The sequence below is a fragment of the Chelonia mydas genome, chromosome 27 (genome assembly GCF_015237465.2).
Source record: "Chelonia mydas isolate rCheMyd1 chromosome 27, rCheMyd1.pri.v2, whole genome shotgun sequence".
Classification (NCBI taxonomy): Eukaryota; Metazoa; Chordata; order Testudines; family Cheloniidae; genus Chelonia; species Chelonia mydas.
This window is the reverse complement of record NC_057860.1, coordinates 11,700,237-11,719,151: the sequence shown is the minus strand read 5'-3', so window position 1 is coordinate 11,719,151 and position 18,915 is coordinate 11,700,237. Positions and strand designations below refer to the sequence as shown.

The 18,915-nt window shown below is 44.7% G+C and overlaps 2 protein-coding genes across 2 annotated transcripts in view; one reads left to right on the top strand and one right to left on the bottom strand.

Moving 5' to 3' along the window:
- PIP4K2B (phosphatidylinositol-5-phosphate 4-kinase type 2 beta) overlaps positions 1-9,980 on the top strand; it is a 33,314-nt gene extending 23,334 nt beyond the window's left edge. The window contains exons 6-10 of the mRNA XM_037887209.2: positions 437-475; positions 2,236-2,349; positions 3,590-3,848; positions 4,240-4,343; positions 5,360-9,980. Coding sequence (XP_037743137.1) covers positions 437-475; positions 2,236-2,349; positions 3,590-3,848; positions 4,240-4,343; positions 5,360-5,440 — 597 coding nt within the window. The 3' untranslated portion in view covers positions 5,441-9,980. The remainder of the gene's footprint in view (positions 1-436; positions 476-2,235; positions 2,350-3,589; positions 3,849-4,239; positions 4,344-5,359) is intronic.
- Positions 9,981-10,455: 475 nt separating this feature from the next.
- Positions 10,456-17,541, bottom strand: PSMB3 (proteasome 20S subunit beta 3). Its single transcript, XM_037887211.2, is given in 7 exon segments — positions 10,456-10,577; positions 11,876-11,970; positions 12,498-12,675; positions 13,968-14,075; positions 14,582-14,766; positions 17,400-17,447; positions 17,449-17,541. Coding segments are annotated over 7 exon segments (741 nt in total). The 5' UTR covers positions 17,527-17,541; the 3' UTR covers positions 10,456-10,528.
- Positions 17,542-18,915: the final 1,374 nt, after the last annotated feature.

Sequence of the window (18,915 nt, the reverse complement as noted above, 5' to 3'; positions counted from 1 at the left end):
CTCACTGTTCAAAGCATGGGTTGTAGTGAGAGAGGGATTCACGTACTGAATCAGACCGGTGGCCATGTAGCTCAGATTCTATAATATCCAGGACCATATGATTCACAGGAAGGTGCAGGTCTCTCTCCTCTCGATCACGTGTATTTTTAAAATCAGGGCAACACATTGCATTGGTCAAATTACGGGATATAGTACCAGAGAGACCGCAAACAAGGGAAAAGGGAACACATTCTCCAACCAGCTCAGACCATTGTCTGCTGCCTTTATATGATGTTTTCAAAATACATTTTTGTGAGGTTACCTCTTCATCAGGAGCAAAGAAGCATTTTAAAAAAATAAACTGAATCTTGTACTTTTACCCCTCGTGATGGTCAATTTAAATTCTGCTGATGGCTGCTCATGGTGAATTATGTCCCATTTCTTTTGTTCTTATCAGGGCTCAACAGTCTCCAGGGAAGCAAGTGACAAAGAAAAGGTATGAATGATACTGCTACTTTGCCTGTGCAGGAGCAACATTTCATTCCCAGTGGTGCTTACAAGGGGGCTAGCCAGCTAATCGTGTCTTCCTACCAAAGGGTTAACGAACAGTGAAACCTGGTGACAAGCTAAACTGCTAGTTCAGATTCTCCATTATAGCAACTGTGTGTTAGTCCCCAAAAGGTTGTGCAATGGTTTATCTTGTTGTTGCACAAAATAAAATATTAACAAAAAAGCAAAGGGCTTGCCTGACAGTCTAGGTGTGGTACAACCTGGTCCCCTTGTTTGCCAGGCTACTGGCTCTGCCAAAGGAGGTACCTAATAATACCTTCATATAGGGCACGTTTTCAGAAGTGCCTAAGTCCCACTGAAAGTCAGTGTGACATCGGCTCTTCCAGAAATGTTGCCCATTAATACCCTCAGCGTGCCAGGTCTCTCGCAGGCCAATCTGAAGCCAAAGGGCCAGATTGGGAGTTAGACACCTACCGGGGATAGGCATTTTGGTAAATCCCACTAAGCACTTACCTACATCTTTAGGTGCCTAAATCTCTTTGTAAATCTGGTCCCGACTCCCTTCTCTACAGAGCTTTCAACCTAAGGCTCGAGTCCTGCCATCCCCTATGCCCATGCTTAATGTTACTGCCATGAATAGTACTATTGAAATCAACTGAACGCCTCATGGTAGTAAACTGAAGCACACACAAGGGTTTGCAGTAGGTATGGTCCAGGGGGATGGGATGTAACAAAGGCACTTAGTAGAGCTGAGCACACCTGGTTAAGGCCACACTTCTTTTGTTTCAATTTTTTGGAGCTGTCATGACGATTTAGGGAGCAGCACTTCACTCAAGCAGGAAGGCTGGGCTGGTTGATCACAGGGTCTTTGAGTGGAGACCTTGGAGGGATCCTGGAAGATTTCCTCTCCTGTCTACACAGTAGCCTCCCAAAAAGTTACAGATCTCTCGCACAAGCCACTGAGAATTTCCTTTTCATAATTAAATCTCCAATATCTGGGTATAATCTAACCCCACCTTACAACTGCCCTGTTGTGCCTGGTTATGTGGTGTTACTCCCTATGTGGTGTAACTATGATTTCTCGTCTGACGTGGCTTTGTGTGACACCACATAATATTTATATAAATTGCCATGGATTTATGTGCCACTCTAAGGACTAAAGAATGTAATTCCCAGCTATACATGCAAAGAGTTTGTGAAACTTAATTTCTTTAATATCCATGAGAAGCACTTACATTGCAGAAACACTTGGTCCCCATTACAAAGTCCTCAAAATGCAGTGGATTGATTTTTCATGTAATGATTGGGGGAGAGGAGCTCTTGTCTCAAGATTTTCTAATCTGAAAACAACCACATGGATTTTTCTTCTATTTGTGGGGTTGGCTAGCCCCTCCTTGGCTGAGACTGTTGATCAAGCTTTCAGCCCGAAGCAAATATTCTTGGCAGCCTTTGAAACTGAGCTGCTATTGGTATCTCTGTTGCCTCCTCTCTCCCTCCCCCCTCCCCCCCCCCAGCTGGAGGCAAGCAAATGGAGTTGCTGATAAATCCAGGTGTCTTGCTCCATGCCATTTCCAGGCGTATGGGAAAGAGCGAATCTCTTGCTTTAGAAGATTAAGTCAACGCAGCTTCCTCTGTTTTCCATTGTCATGTTGATCCAGTTGATATTCTGCAAAAGAATGGACCCGCCAATAGCTGTGGCCATTGGCATTCGGCTCAGGACATCTAACGTAGTCCTCTCTCTCACAGGCCAAGGATTTGCCAACGTTCAAAGACAATGACTTCTTGAATGAAGGCCAGAAGCTCCACGTTGGAGAAGAGAGTAAAAAGAACTTCCTCGAAAAGCTAAAGCGGGACGTGGAGGTAGAGTAGAGTTGAGTTGGGGCTCAGATTGTTGCCATGAACAGGGGGCTCAGACCGCTGGGTTTTGTGACCCCACAGTCCGTCCGTGTCTTCCCCTCCTCCCCCCCCCAAATAGTACAGTAGCTGCGTTATTTTTAAAGTATGCATCCTCTATTGCAATTGCTATGGAGGAGACTGGGAAATGACAAGGAAGAACAGGGCAGAGAGAACCTCTTGTCTCCTCCCAATCAGAATGCATCAGTGAATACATGGGGTGCTATAGGAATACTCATCTGACCCAGTAGCCCAAGGCCTGTGGTTCAGCTATTTTCTTGTCCTGTCTCTCTCGGTGTCCAACACTAGGTGGTTCTCTTGGCTCATACAACATTGGCCCAACTCTGTGCATCAAACGCTATCCGCCTCCTGGATCCAAGATGCAAATGTTTCAGCAACCTCTCTGGAGTTCCATCTTAGAAGGCCCCACTGGCTGATTCCACATTGGTTAGCTGGCTTAGCTCTATCCTGCTGTTATATCTTTTCTGTCACGATCCTCTCCCCATCCTGATGTGTTCTTCCTTCATTTCTAAACTAGCAACATCCCTCGGTCCCGCTGGCTCGCTATAGGTAGCCAAGCGCCTGTACCACACATTGCAAACATTTGGACTGATTTCCTGCCAGATGGAAGCAATGCAGCATCTATCCCCTGAGTGTTTGAGAGATGAGAGACTGACTGTACTTGATCTGTCTTTCAGATGGCCCTCAACAGAAACAGCAGGCCATTCCCAGTGCTGCAGTCCTTTGATCAAAATCACTGTGGTGGTCGCTGGCTGTTTCTGCTCAAAATGCAGAGGTGTTTTCTTCTCTCCATGTTGATGGTGCAGCCAGCTGGTTTTATCATGGTTGGGTATCTTGATGGGATCACGTTTATATAGACACACTAACACCCTCCTCCAGCTAAGTAACCCCTTTCCGTGCAAGGACCTCAAACCACCGAAACCATTAAGCATTCACAACCGAGCTAGAAATGGTCAGAGCAGGGGGCTTGGAGCCAGGATTCCTGGGTTCTGTTCCCAGCCCTACTGCCAGCCGACATATGTCCTTGGAGCAAGTCTCACGCGACATCCCAAAGCCAGGTACAGACCCAGAGTTCTGACTCTGCTCTAGCCACAAGACCGTGATCGCTGGAGGCAGTGCGTGCTGAGGGCTAGGTAGCTTTGGCTCATGAGAATGTCCCTGTGGTTTTGTTGCTCCCTTCTCCCAGTTTTTAGCTCAGCTGAAGATCATGGACTACAGCCTGCTGGTGGGCATTCACGATGTTGACCGGGCAGAGCAGGAGGAGATGGACGTGGAGGATCGGGCCGAGGACGAGGAGTGTGAGAACGATGGCATTGGCGGGAACCCTATTGGCTCTTACGGGACCCCACCTGACAGCCCCGGCAACCTCCTCAACTTCCCGCGGTTCTTCGGGCCTGGAGAGTTTGACCCTTCAGTCGACGTGTATGCCATGAAAAGCCATGACAGTGAGTGAGGAGGAGTCTTGTTATGTGGAGGGGCAGGAAAGGTGTCCTGTTTTGGGTGGGGTATGTATAGCGAGAACTAACCCAGACCCTCTCCTGGGAACCAGTCCACTTGGATGTTCAATTCCCTTGTTGTTAATGTTAAATGTTTAAACTCCATGGAAACAAGGCTTTCAGTGTGGGATGTTGATGTTTCTAGAGGGTATGTGGGCCTCTGCTCTGATGTTCCCGGTAGATCCTCTGTTCTACCTCTTACAATCTGCTTCTCCCCCTGCCTGCTAATTACATTAAAGCAGATTTATTTACTCTATTAATAGAGGTGGCTGCAGGTGGTTATTCAAGCCCTGCTGATGTAGCTTGGGAGTGTGTTAAAGAGACTTTTGTGTCTTCTCAGGTGCCCCTAAGAAGGAGGTATATTTCATGGCCATTATAGACATTCTTACGCCGTACGATGCAAAGAAGAAAGCTGCACATGCTGCCAAAACAGTGAAACATGGGGTAAGCAGGTCTCTCCTCTGAGAAGTTGGGGGAAGAGGGGGGTATTTCTGGGTCTCTCTCGTGTTTTTTTTTTTTTATGGTGCTGACTTTTTTGAATAATTGCTAAAAACCAGTTTTTCAGGGGCCTGGAAATTCCCCACCACCCATGAGATCCTTCCGTCTGCAACAGAACTGATCCCTAACCTGGTGGTATCCCTCATTAATCTGTTCACCAGGGCTGAGCCTCCTGTCCTGTTGTCGCTGACTCAGGGATCAAAAGGCTCACGTCTCCCCCTCTTAGCAATACAAACAGACACTAAGCTACTGGGCCAGACCACCGAGGGAAAGTTTCATTAGCCAGATCTCTTGCTCTTTTCCCCAAGTGACTAGTGCTGGGCAAGGTGCCAGCTTGCCGGCCCTGAGGATTGCAGTCTTCCATCCCCAGAACAGTTGCACCACAGCCAACATGCCTCAGAGTTGACCTGGATAGATTCACCTCTAGGATGAGAGGAGAGATCAAGCTCCTTGGCCTATTGGCTTCTCCCTCTCTGCTCAGACTACCAACATGTGACCCTGAATCACTAAAAGTGGACTGACACCCAGCAACTTGCTTTGCCTAGGTCACCAAACAGCCATCAAGCAATAACTTTAGGTCACTACCAAACAGGGCTTGAAAGGAGCTGGCAAATGGGTAGGATATGCAGCCTTTGATATTCCTTCCAGACCTGCCTCTAAAAACAATAAATAAAATGCCACGCATCCATCTCTTGAGTAGAGCCCCAGACTTAGACTAAAAGCAAATTCCTTCAGGTCAGGAGTCCAGCTGTCATGGAGCTTGGAACCGATGTAACTTGTAGATTCTTGTTTGTGTGATTCTTGGTGCCTGGCTATGCTGGTGCAGTAACCTCCTGCTGTCTCCTCACTCCCCTCGGCTTAGCACGCAGTTATGAACAGTCCCCTGCAGCTACCATGGTGCTGCCTTGTAACTCCCCAAAGATCAGAGTCCTGTGCCTTAATCTGTCCTTTGTGCATTGCAGGCTGGGGCAGAGATCTCCACGGTGAATCCGGAGCAGTACTCTAAACGCTTCAATGAATTTATGTCCAATATCCTGACATAGTCACCTTCTACCTTGAGCCAGAAAGGAAGAGATGAGGGGCTACTTCCGAGCAGAGAACGCGGCCTGACACACTAAAACAGACACTGTAGCACGTGGGGGATGAGTGAGTGTGAGCGTGTGGCACTGTATGATTTACAGGAAACTAATCTAGGTGCAGTCTCAAATATTCCACTTGACCCAGGTGGAAAAGTGGCTTTTTTCCTTTTGTTACAGAAATGCCCAAATAGAGATTTGAGGCTTTTTTTAAAAAAGAGTATCTAATTGCTGCAGCACTGCTGTTCATAATGACACTTTCTCCTCTCTGATCAAGAGACGCCAGTAAGGATACCACGAATAGCTGTTTAAAAGGGGGAGCTGTAACCCGTAGCTTGTGTTAAATAAGAGGAGAAGCAATGCCTAATTCCACAAACTGCTGTTCTTTTTAATGGACAGGGTTTTTTTTAACAGGAAGCCGTACAAACCCTTTTATTTCCTTCTCGGTCGGAGGCGGGGGGGGGAGAGTAGTCTGCCGTTTTGAGGATGAAAATGTTGAGGAGCTGCTGAACCTTAACTAGGTAAACTCAGGCTGGGCACCTTTTTTGCGGGGGCGTTAAAAAATTTCTTAAGAAATTAACGTCACAAGGAAGACGAGGGAAATGAGCATCTACCAAAGATGGTCACTTAAGGCATAACTCATAGAAGCTAAAAAGTAGAATGAAAAATACTGGATAGTCACACAACCATTGTGCTTAAGATAGGCCTGGGAAGACTCCACTGAAGAAGAAAATGTTAACTTCTTCTGTGGGTTTGGGGTTACATTTGGCTGTCTAGAAAAAGTGACAATTGTTAAATCTAAAATAGAGCTGACGCAGGACAGTTCTGCCAGTGTTAATCTAGCTAACGTTCAGAGTCTTCCTAACTCGTCCAGTTCTGTTACAAGTACTTGAATTCTTGCCTGAGAAGAGGTTTAAAAAACCAGCCCACCCAACATGAAGTGCAGCTTGAGAAATGTAAATTGCTGTCAGTCTGCAGTGTTGGGAGTTGTGACTGTAACAAGTTGGATGTGTGTCCGGTTCCACTGCTCAACACAAAGGACTCCGAACTTGAGTTGTAATTGTCTACGCTCCGCTCTGCTCCAGGTCCATAACTCTAGCTGGTAGAGTGAGTCAATGGGCATAAATGACTGAACACTGACTCCAGATATTTTTCCCCGTAAGAAATTTGAATTATGTCCTATTTGTCTCCAGAACGCTTGTCGTATTTTTCACAGCCAAGCTTGTCGAAGTTGCTGTAAGTTTAATTACTTCTGCTGCAGAACAGGTCTGTGTATTTTTTTTAAGCAGGATTTAGCCGTTTTGAAGAGACCCTGCAGTTGACATAAGTTGCTTATCTGCCTTGAAACTGTTTTCACAAATGCCTTTGTTTCAGGAATAAGCTGTTAGAATGTGTGTGTCCTGTGCTAGTTTGCTCTGTCGATTTGGTCCTGTTGAGAGAGAATCGGTGGTACTCATCGTGTCTTGGTAACTAACTAGACTAATGCTAGCTGTGATTAGATTCTGAATGTGGGATGACTATTTTAATCCACGTTCCTGACGTAATTCCGCTGCCCTCAGCATAGGGGAATGACGGGATTTGTCAAGACTGAAAACTAGGCTTAGAAGAGTACATTGTAAATAGTGTTTAAAAAAGGTCTAAAACAAATCATTGGTTTTAATGGGACATGAAACTTTTTGTTCATTCATGGGTCATTCCCTTTGATGGGGGACAAATTTTTTTATGCCATTGTAATCCATTGTCTTGTTTTTGTGTAAATTTGGGGAACTAACATGCTATTGTCTGGCACCCTGGTAAGATTCTCGCACGTCTTAGGGTGTTTGGCTAACAATACCACAAATCAAAGAGAAAACGTAGAGGGGTGAAGGAGGATATTGGTTGCTTTCCTCTAAACAAAATGTCATCCGTGAAATAGGAATTAAATACCATTCGCGTTATACTCTTGACAGTTTAAAAAGTCCTGAACCTACAATTTTGGCCTGGTAAGTTTGCCATTCTCCTTGTGGGAAATTAGTTGAAACTTTAGTACGCTAGACTTAAATATGCAATTTTTTTTGTAATTACGGTAAATAGGGAAGTAAACTGCAGCCATTCTGCAGTGGTATATTTTAAGTGGGCAACCCAAGGACAGTCAAAGGAAGAAGTTTATGTAATTTGGAGCAAAAAACTGATTCGCTGGAACTTGGTAAACAGCTGAAATCAAAACGAGTAGTTCCTGCAGCCAATGTTACAAAACACATGACGCTAAGGATTTAAGACCTTGTGATTTCTTTTCCCATTCTAGATAGGGAGCAAAGAATCCTCTATTAGACCCCATTTGGTTGTCTCAATGCCTCAAGTGGTATAAAAGCCCTAAAAATATCTATTCACTTCAGCACTTACCCATTTTGCCATTTTTGTTGCCATACTGTGTGTATATATATAAAAAACTAAATGCAATTTTATCATTTAAAGATGTATTACCCAGGTATAACTTTGTTTAACATAAGCAGTTTGTATATTGTTTACATTTTGAGAGGTAGCATTATGTTAAAAATGCTAATTTTGTTTCTAGACAGTATTTTTTTTGTTACTCTAAGAGGTGAAGCTGCAAATATTTGATTTGTTTTTAAAAGGGACTTTTGCTTTTGTTTTTAATCTTGATATAGAATCTTTATTCTCTTGAGTTCAAATATTTAAACACCCTGCACCCCCCCCCCCCCCCCCCCCCCCGATTTTTTACAACTGCCTGTAATAGCTTTATCTAGTTTCAGTCTGACTGTGTTCTAGGTTGCTGAATGTAGATATACTTCTGCCTGTAGCATGTGCCCTCCCAGATCCCGTTACACTGAAGTGCATTGCAATTAAAACCATAGCTCACATGGAAAAAGATGCAGTCTTTAGAGCTGTAGAATAAACTCTTAATAGCAGATCACTTAAGAGACTCCAGCCAAATGGCAGGAAAGTCTCTTTGCTAACATGCTAGGCAAAAAGGAAAAAAAGCTAGTGTGGAGCTGGAAGATAGGGAATGTTCTCCCTTCCAGCACACACCCCACTAACTTTAGGAAAAATTAATCAGGGCAGGAGCATCTCTCTCTTTCTCTCTCGCTGCACTGGGCCTAACCCTACCTGGCCACTCTCTGGTTTCTTTCACTTACAGACTGATTGTCTGTCCTTGTCATTCACCTATAAGAGCGGCAAGCAGGGGAGGTTACGGAATTATCTTTGAGAAGACGTGTATGATTCTGTTTCCTCCCTCTATCAAGTTTTTTATACTTATCCCTTAATACAGTGCCTCTAATGATGCCCTAGTTTTAATTGTAGTCTCTTTAGCTAATTATGAAGCTCTGGGGGGTGGGAGTGTACTTAAAAAAAAAAAAAAAAAAAAAAAAGTCAGTGGTGTTTGACTTAATCCCTGAAGAGTCAAATGGCCTTGGAATTTTCAGCTAAGAATACTGGATAGGACCAAGGATGTTATGAAAATATTCAAGATGCTGCCAGTTGTTTAAATAGGAGATGGCATGCAATTTTCTTTATGTAAAACAATGCACTTTTGAGGTGGATACAGACTTTACAGCATGATGAAGGGCCTGCTCTTCCACTTCCAGGAAATCTAACTTCAGATTTAATTTTTACTGTCAGTAAAAATTAAGTGTGTTTTTAATAATGAGGGGTGCTTGCTATTTGCCCACCTAGGCAAAGAATGACTGTTTTTCCTGCCAGTGGCTATCAAAACTGCCTTCAACTTCAAATCAGTGTTCTAACCCCAGGTGAAACCAGAGGCATAAAATTGTAGTGAGACTAATTATGGAGAAAAGTCTTTCACCGGGTGAATTATATTCTGGCCCAAACCTGTGAAGGACTCCCTATCCTATACTTACTGTGCAGAGGTGTCCCACTTGTTGCTGTAGAAAGGCTGGAGTGTTTTTAAATGTTAGATGGTATAAACAAACATTTCAAAGGTCAAGGTGTGTGCAACTTTGGTTGCACCATCCTACAACTAATTCAAGACATTGTTATTGTAACAATAATTTGAAAACAAATTACAATACTCTCCCCTCCTGCTTTTTAATGCACCATTTCCAACTTGCCTACCTGTCCTCCTTGCTGAGCTTATTTGCCAGCATCCATGATATTAGCCATGACTGACTTTCCTTGACATGTATAATGAATTCTTGTGATTCAAGTGGTTTAAGTTGACCACTCAGATCTTGTGCTGTTCTTTGTTTAGATGTATGATACTAAATGCAATTGGATTGAGCTGTGTTAAATGAGCCTATTACACACAGATCAGTGGTGGGGCTAATCAGTGCAACTGAAAAAATGTGAATAAATTAAGTTTAATCTAAAACTTAGAAAAATGGAGCATTCTAGATTTTCACTGCTGTTTGTTTTTTTTAAATAGGAATTAAGTCCTCTGTGCTTGTCTGTTTGCTAGGAGCAATTTGAGAAACTTACTGTTTTGAAATGCATGCATGTTACAAGATGAGTCTCAGCCAGAAAAAAAATAAAATTAAAAGTTTGTGTACATCCTTGTCTAATAAGTTCTGGTCTGCCTGTTTTTACTGTAGCTAAGCTGTGCAAAATCAGATTCCTATCCTTTGCTACTGCTGCAATACCAAGTACAGTTTTACAGCCATAATCCCACTTGAAAATACTATTTTGTTCTGAGCAGGTCCCTATTAGTAGTTTTGTAAGAATCTCACTTTGAATGTATGCACAGCTGGGCAAAAATGTTGGACATGAAACTACCACTGCTACATACCATGAAAAGCAACAGCTTCAGCAGTTTACCACTACTCTTAGTATTCTCCAGCTTGGATGATAGCAAACTCTGTTCCAACTATATAGCTGAAACCCAGGCCGCCTCATTGTGGTGACGGTATTGCAGAGTGAATAAATCCAGATTCTCCAGTTATGTAGTTATTTTGTAATAAGTATACTTGTTACATTCAGCCTGCATTCTCTCCCTATAGTGTATTGACAAGAACAAGCAAGCCCAATACAATAATGGAGAGAGTTTATTTAAAAAATTCAAAATAGCCTGGCATGCGAAACAAGCACAAACTTCTGAGGCTAGTCCATGCGTGCTTTCAGTGTCCTGGTGGTGATCTTGTCTTTTTCACTGCAACAAGAGGAGAGACAAACTACCACTTCATCCTTCCAAGCAAAGTCCTTACAAAAATGTGGTGGAATGTTTCTATGTAATGCAGTAACTCATCAACACCCCCTCTGATCAGTTCTAAATTTCAGGAAATGTTCTGGGCATTAAAAGGAGCCCTTGCCAGCTGCTTCAAGCAGCTCTGCAGTTGTCTATAGAACAAACTACTGGTTGATAGCACTAATTATTGCTTTCCAGTGTAATACCTCTTCCTCCAAAGAGAGTTTAACATGTTGACACCCTGACTCTTGTTTGCGGCATAAGAATGGTGGGTAAGGGGAAGCTGGCACCCAGGTGGCTTAGAGGGATGCAAGAATTCCCTGGTGTATGCAGTAAGCTTGGCCTACAGCTGCTGCAACAGATTTTAAGGTCAAAAGGCACCCTTGTGATCATCTAATCTGACCACCTGCACATTGCAGGCCACAGAACCTCACCCACTCCTGTAACAGACCCCTAACCTCTGGCTGAGTTACTGAAGTCCTCAAATCATGATTTAAAGACTTCAAGTTACAGAGAATCTGTCATTTTCACTAGTTTAAACCTGCAAGTAACCCAAGGGTGTCTGCCACTCTGACCTGGGGGAAAATTCCATCCTGACCCTAAATATGGTGGTCAGTTAAACCCTGAGCATGTGGGCAAGACCCACATGCAATGCCCTAGTTTTAGAGCTCTCCCTACTTAATCGGAGACAATGTAAATTGGATGCTAGATGTCCATGAATAAATGGCTCCCTTTCACAACTCCTAGCTTCATAATCCGTGCAGAGACACAGGTTTGAAATAGGTCATTGACACTTCATTCTCCTCCAGAACCTGTAGGCGTGAGCCTGAGCCACTACAGTTTCAGATAGAGCTCTAAACAAGGCCCTCCCTTAATTCGCTGATTAACAAAACGGCTGAGACACTACTGAACATAAGGGGTGGCCAAGGCAGCTTTTAGTTCTGCATGGAAATCTTGAGTTCTACAGTGACTTATTTCATCTCAGCCTGAAGTAGTAGCACTTCCTGGGTGCAAATAATCACGACTGGAGGGGGGAAATGCTGCTAACAGCAGCTGTACTAGACTCTTAATTTATTATCACCAGTGCTCCTGCAGCAAGGTATGTTAGCAATCATAGGAAGTTTAAAGATCTAGTGTAGACAAGACCTTACTGAAGGAGGGCAGAGGTCAAGCCTAGTAGCCGTTCCTTGACTGACTTAAGGCACTGTGTTTAACTCTGCCCCTTCTCTCCAAGGGAAAGAGACTGTGAAAGCCATACTTACATTATATGGACTACCACACCCATGCCAGACACAGCATCTCTGTCCACTGCATTCAGCATAGCCTGCGAGATCGTTTCAAAGAGGTGGTCTGGCTCCTGAAAAGAGAGGAAGGGAAAGTCTTTTAGTTGGTTTCTATAGCTGAGCTACTAGGTTTTGGGGCAGTTCACCAAGCTGCAACACTCTGACCCTCTCCATGCCCAAGGAGAAACTTGACTTGGGATCTCGCATATTTCTGCCAGAACTTACCTTAAAACTTTTACTAGGGTCCATTGTGGGGTTAGGGCACAGGCCTAGCACATGGGAGACCCAGGTTCTATTCCTCACTCCACCACTGACTGCTTGTGTAACTGTGGACAAGTCATTTAGCCTCCCTGTGCCTTAGTTCCCTATATGTTAAAATAATGCTTCCCTACCTCACAGGGGTGTTTGTGAACATAAATACATTAAAGATTATATAGGGGTTTTCATCAGTAGTCAAAGCACTTCACAAGGTAGAGGCATTATTATACAATAGGAGTAGCTTGAATTCCCTCTCTCCAATTTAACGGCAAAGGATTCAAAAAAATCCAAGAATCATTTGGAAGTTAAACCACTAGACAGATCTCGCCGCCGCCTCACTCACCATGTCAGGCTCCCAGAGAGACTCACACATGCCATACATCTGCTCTGAGCAGGTGCCACTGACAACAAAGTCATCTGTTATCATGGGACAACCAATCAGGTCCAAAGAGCAGATGAAAGGTTCATAAGTTATGGGGTCCAGTCCAGCAATAACTGGCTCTGTGTAATAAGGTCCAAACCTGTGAACAGCAAAGCATAAGTCAGAACAGCCTAAGGATGCATAAATTTGAAGTAATAGCAGAATTCTAACTCAGTAGGTATTTAAGGAAAGTATTTATTCCATCTATGGTGTTAGTAGGAGCCTTTCAAATTAGTTTGGAACTACCCAGTTACTGTTTTAGTACCACATAACTGTGAATGGACTTTTATTTCAGCAACATTTCAGTGACAAAAAGACACACTGAAATAATCTGCTTCCCCATTGAAGTCAAAGTTTCAAAAGCTGTTTACGATTTCCAGATTCTGGTGTTTAGGCAAATCATTACTTGTAGGGAACAAACATTTTTGATCTGGGTTCAGGAAAAAGTAAGTGGTCCTTGTATTTCAAAAACAGGTGCCCTCTGCATCCATGAGCACATAACCATCATGTTTTGGTGTTTTCTTAAGTGGTGGGGGAGAATCTTTAGATCCCATTGGCCTGCCTCCAAACAGCCTTCAGCAGTAGAAATGTGGTACAACTGGAAATTGAGTGTTATTTATAAATATCTTACATTTGTTCTGTTGGGAGTTGCTCTAGAAGAGAATTCTAGGTCATTTCAGCACGTTAGAGAATTTGCCCAACTCAGAATGCCTGATCTAGCAATTCTAAGAATCAGAGTTTACTTAAGTCCCTGATAATATTCTATGCAAAAGGCGACTGTCAGGAACACTTTGATTCAAGATAGCAGCTTCCTGTTTATTAATTAAATGTTACTCAGTGTGCAACTGTTATTTGTGATAGTAAGAATCTAGATACAACCGAGCTTTCCTTAAACATTGGACCCAAATTGAAACCAATTCCAGGGACACAATTTCATTCCAAAAACTCTTCCCCTCTATGCTGTTAACTATCCATCTCTCTAGTGAGTATCAAACATAGTGTGCTTCAGTGACCTAGCTCTTAAGTCTTTGGTGTAAGACACCCATACAATAGTTATGTCTCCATTAAGGTTTCCCATTACTGATAATTGGTGCTGCCGAATATAGTTTTACTACATGTGTACACAGGACTAAGCCATGTTCAGCACCATTTCAGAAACTGGCGGAACTGTGCTCAAGGTATGGTTTATTCACTGTTTGAATCCATCTATACATGGAGTTCAGCAGTCTTCATCTCCAGTGCAGCTACCAGAGTTAACGTAGGTAAATCATCTTTGCCAACACTAGGAAAATTAACATGCCTCTCAACTCCTCTAGAGTCATAATTTAACTCCATTAACCATGCCTTGATTTCAGTGATATCTGTGGAATCGCTCAGCTGTTTGATATTTACCGTTTCTCATAGAGTAGGTTGGCCACCATACTCATGAGAGTTTGGGGCTTGATCTGTCTGCCTTCCTTCAGTTCATAGAGATTGAGCCTGAACTTCAGCCGCTGGGCACTGCAGATGAGATCAAAATCCGTATTATAATCACATCCGTCAGGACCTCTTCCACCCTCCTAATGGTTAATGTTTGCTACTAGAGATTAACATCTGATGGACACATGATGCGGACACATGTATTTAAAATGCATGCACATATGCACTTCAAATGTAGACATCTGGTTCTCACTTGCCATGTGCTCTTAAGAAATCAGACACAGCTCTGATTTTGGAACACAGTGGATTTTTTTATTTTTTTTTTAAAAGCACGGCACAATTAGCCAACAACCAACGTCACTAGTCTTTGGCACTGTGGAGGAAGTATGTTGTCTTTGGGATGGTTCAAGAATAACTCCAACAGGACTGACTGGAGTGGGGTTCAGAGAAGGGAAATCTTGATGCTCAGACAAAGATGCTACCTAAACAGCTGTGTGTAACATGCGTTGTGTCTTTACAGATATACAATGAACTCCCTTCCTATAGACCAGGAATATCAAGTGTTCACAAGAGAAGATTCCACTTACACTGTCTGCACATCTGTGGCAAGCCCAGCCAGTCCGATATATAGTCTATCTCCCATAGGGAAAATCTTCTGAAAGTCTGTGGTCACCATCTGAGCCTGAATTCCAAACCGTCTGTCCGATGCAATGGCCACACAGTTTTTCCCCTTCATGGCCATTACAGCCCCTCCATTATAGGACATAATAGACTATAAAGGAAAAAGATCATTTTCGGGTTCAGTGGACATTTATAGTACACTCATTAATTATACTAGAAGGACTAGTATCAACTAGACCCATGCAGCTTAGCCAAGACACACAAGTCACACATAACATGGCTGGAAGGGACCCCCTGAATCAGTTACACTGTACTACACTGCATTTGCTTAGGTTTGTCTTGTACAGTCTGTGCTAAATCTTTAGATCATTTGGTTAAGTACATTCTAGAAATACCTGCAAGTCCTCCCAGGGCAAAATAAGCCATTATAATCTAGCTGGCCTCACTGCTACAGAAAAGCGTCAGATATCTCCTTTCCTTTAACAAATGCCAGTTACATTGACCATAAATAATTAATTCCTCATTTGAAGTCATTTTCTCGCTAGCACTGTCATCTTACTCATAGTATTAGGTTCTCCAATTTTTAATTTTTATTTTCTACCGCAATAAGGCTTACTGCAATACCAACTTAATTACCTGATCGCCTCATGCACATGCTGTATGCACTTTCTATGTATAAACAGGATCTTCCGAAGACTGAATCTGTGACTATAAAGGAAGCTTCACGTCCAGGGCCACAGATAAGCTCTCCTCACCATTCAGAATACCAAATAAACTCAGAGGGCAAAGCCCCTCTCTCCTGCTCACCCTCTCTAAAATACTCTGTTTTATGCAAGGCCCAATTCTCCTTGATGACATTGCAGAATGTTTGTATCCTGCTATTTCTGCGCACCTAGTCTGCTGTCCATCTGATTAACAGAGGAGGTGATCAAATGTATGAAGTCTATAGTTAAGACACTTCATTTCCAGTATAGCTAAACACAGAACTTCTCTGATTTACAATGAATTTCACAATGAAATTCTGATAGTAAATCTCCCTCCATGAATTCAGTAGTAGCAGTAATTAAATAAATAAATAAATAAATACATACGAGAAGCATCTTTTCTATATCACTTTTCATCAATAAATCACTTTACAAAGGTGGCATCATTATTTCCATTTTCAACAAAGAACTTCCCCAGCAGACTTAATATTAACTTGTTAAATCAATACTTTAAGAAAAAAGAAAAGGAGTACTAGTGGCACCTTAGGGACGAACCAATTTATTTGAGCATAAGCTTTCGTGAGCTACAGCTCACTTCATCGGATGCATTCAGTGGAAAATACAGTGAGGAGATTTATATACACATAGAACATGAAAAAATGGGTGTTATCATACATACTGTAAGGAGAGTGATCACTTAAGATGAGCTATTACCAGCAGGAGAGCGGGGGCGGGGGGGGGGGGGAGAAAACCTTTTGTAGTGATAATCAAGGTGGGCCACTAGTACTCCTTTTCTTTTTGTGAATACAGACTAACACGACTGCTACTCTGAAACCAATATTTTAAACAATCCATCTAATGCAGAGGTTCTCAAACTGTGAGTCGGGATCCCATTTTAATGCGGTCACCAAGGCTGGTGTTGGCCCTGGGCCCCAGCAAGTTGAAGCCCAAGACCTACTGCCCAGGGCAGAAGCCCTTGGGCTTCAGCTTTGCCCCACGCTCGGTCTTCGGTCCCCCGTCCTGGGGTCATGTAGTAATTTTTGTTATCAGAAGGGGGTCAGGATGCAATGAAGTTTGAGACCCACTGATTTAAGGTAACTGAGAGCATAAAACCCTCTGGTTCTTTGGGGGGGGCAACCATCCCAATTGAAACAGCATCAATTAAAAAGTTTAAGTATCCTTATAACTGAGCACATGCAGTAGGAAGATGGGAGACAGTTATTGGTAAGTAACAAAACACAGCGGACTGATCTTGATTGTGCTCTGTGAACACAGAGTAAGAGGCAGTCCCTACCTCCAAAGACCTGTCCTCACATTATGAGCAAACACAGCAGTATTGTAGCAGAAAGTAACAAGTGCTGCAGGGTTCTACACACTAGCTTTGCTGTAGCACCATCCAGCCAAGAATCTCAATGCAATTTACAAACATCAGGCCCCTCGAGGTCACTTGCTGAGCACCGAGCATCATCTCCACCTAAAGAGGGGTAAAGCGACTTGCCCAAGAGCCAAGAAGTAGTGTCTGACACGGACAGAAAGAGAACCCAAGAGTCCCGGATCACAGCTCCATATTACTGGGCCACTAAACCATTCCCAATAAGCACCCACTAGGGTCTCGTCCTCCCCCACACCCAGACAGGGCCACCACCTAGATCTTCACCCCACCTCGCCAGGCCAGCCCCATCCCCAAAGCCCCCCAGCACCAGATGCCCACAAAGGCCCAGCACCCAGGCCCCTCCCCGGCTTCCAATCCTAGGTGTCCGTCCCCCTGCCCCCCCCCCGAGTCCCCCCCAGCCTCCAGCCTCGCCCCCCCCGAGTCCCCCCCAGACTCCAGCCTTGGGTCCCCGAGTCAGTCCCCCCGAGTCCCCCCCAGCCTCGGCCCCCCAGCCTCCACCCTTGGGTCCCCGAGTCAGTCCCCCCGAGTCCCCCCCAGACTCCAGCCTCGCCCCCCCCCAGTCCCCCCAGACTCCAGGCTCGCCCCCCCCGGGACCCCCCCGCAGACTCTAGCCCCAGGGCCCCCCTCCGACCTCCAGCCCCAGGCCTCCCTCTCCCAAGCCCCGGGTTCCGGTCCCCCAGGCCTCACCATGGCGCCGGCTGACGAGAACACCACCAAGCGCAACGATCCTCCCCCGCCACCGGCTCCTTCCGGGCTGCCGCGCCGCGCACCCGAACCCGCTGCCGCTCCGAGACACGCCTCCCGCTCTTCCCATTGGCGGGCAGCGCCCGCGCCCGGGACCGCTGCCTGTTAGAATTGGCGGCCCTGCGCCGTCAGTCACGGAGCGGGGCGGGGCCAGGCCTGGGGGGTTGAAGGTGAAGGTTGGTTGAGACGCGAAAGGAGCGGTGTGAACGCGAGGAGGAAAAAAAAATGAAGCGTCATGGCGAGCGGGGCACGATGGGATCGTGGCGGACCCGGCTGAGCCCGTGCAGGCGTGCGCAAGCGCAGCTGGCTGCACGCGCTGGAGGGGGCAGGGGTGCATTGCACGTGTATGTAGCGCGCCAGCCCTGGCAGGCTGCAGCCTTCGGTGCTTGCGCGTCGCCCTGGGCCACTCACAGGCTGGCCAGCCGCAAATGCTCAAATATCATGCATCCGATGAAGTGAGCTGTAGCTCACGAAAGCTTATGCTCAAATAAATTGGTTAGTCTCTAAGGTGCCCCAAGTCCTCCTTTTCTTTTTGCAAATATCATGAGAGTTTGAACATCATATACAATGCAAGGGGGGGGACACTTGCCTTTGCCTTCAGGGTTTCCCCGCCTTTGGGGTGCCTTTGCTTCACGTCTGCAAGCTTTTCTCTGCACCTGTGCGGGCCCGGTGTTTCCTTTGTTTTCCAATAAAAGCGGAAGATTCTCCACATAGCCCGCTCGAGGCCGATAGCCGGCATTCGGAGAAAACCACTCAAAATCACGAGGCTCGCAATGAAATCGTGAGGTGTGAACCCTGCCTTTACGCCTTGCTGCCTGCACGATGCAGGATAGCTGGCTACGCAGCGGGCTAACTCGGTGCATTGTTTGCTGCTGACGGCTTCGTACATGGCTGTAGGATCGGCAGGATCGAGGTCAGGCCCTCTTATATCTGGAGGTTGCAGAAAGAATCTAGAAATATCTGAGAGAGGTTTCACATAGTCTGCTGAAATGGAAGGCCAGGACTCAAAGGATTACATTGTGATAACTGTCAGAAGGGAGACAGATAAACAACACCCAAACCGTTACAGCCGGAGAGCTACAGTTATATCGGCTCCATTGGGTTGTACAAACAAATTCAACTAGCCACTAAAATAAACATTTAATATAAATGCAGAAACAAGAGAAAAGGAGTCTCTGGATAAATACAGGTGCCTTTCTAGGGCTATTTATTATTTTCATGACACATAAGCATATTTTTCTTCACTTGGATTTGATCCTGGAGACCTTCCTCAACCAAAATTCCCCTTGAAGACTGCACCTGGGGATACATTCAACTCTTGATGGTATGTTCTTGTCTTTCAACTGTATGATTTGGTTAACAGCATTCAAACTGAAGGGGCAATGGGGGAGGCTTCTCTGTCGCTGATGCAGTTTATCCCCTTCTCCACATTTTTGGATTCTGCTATATCTACCTTTTT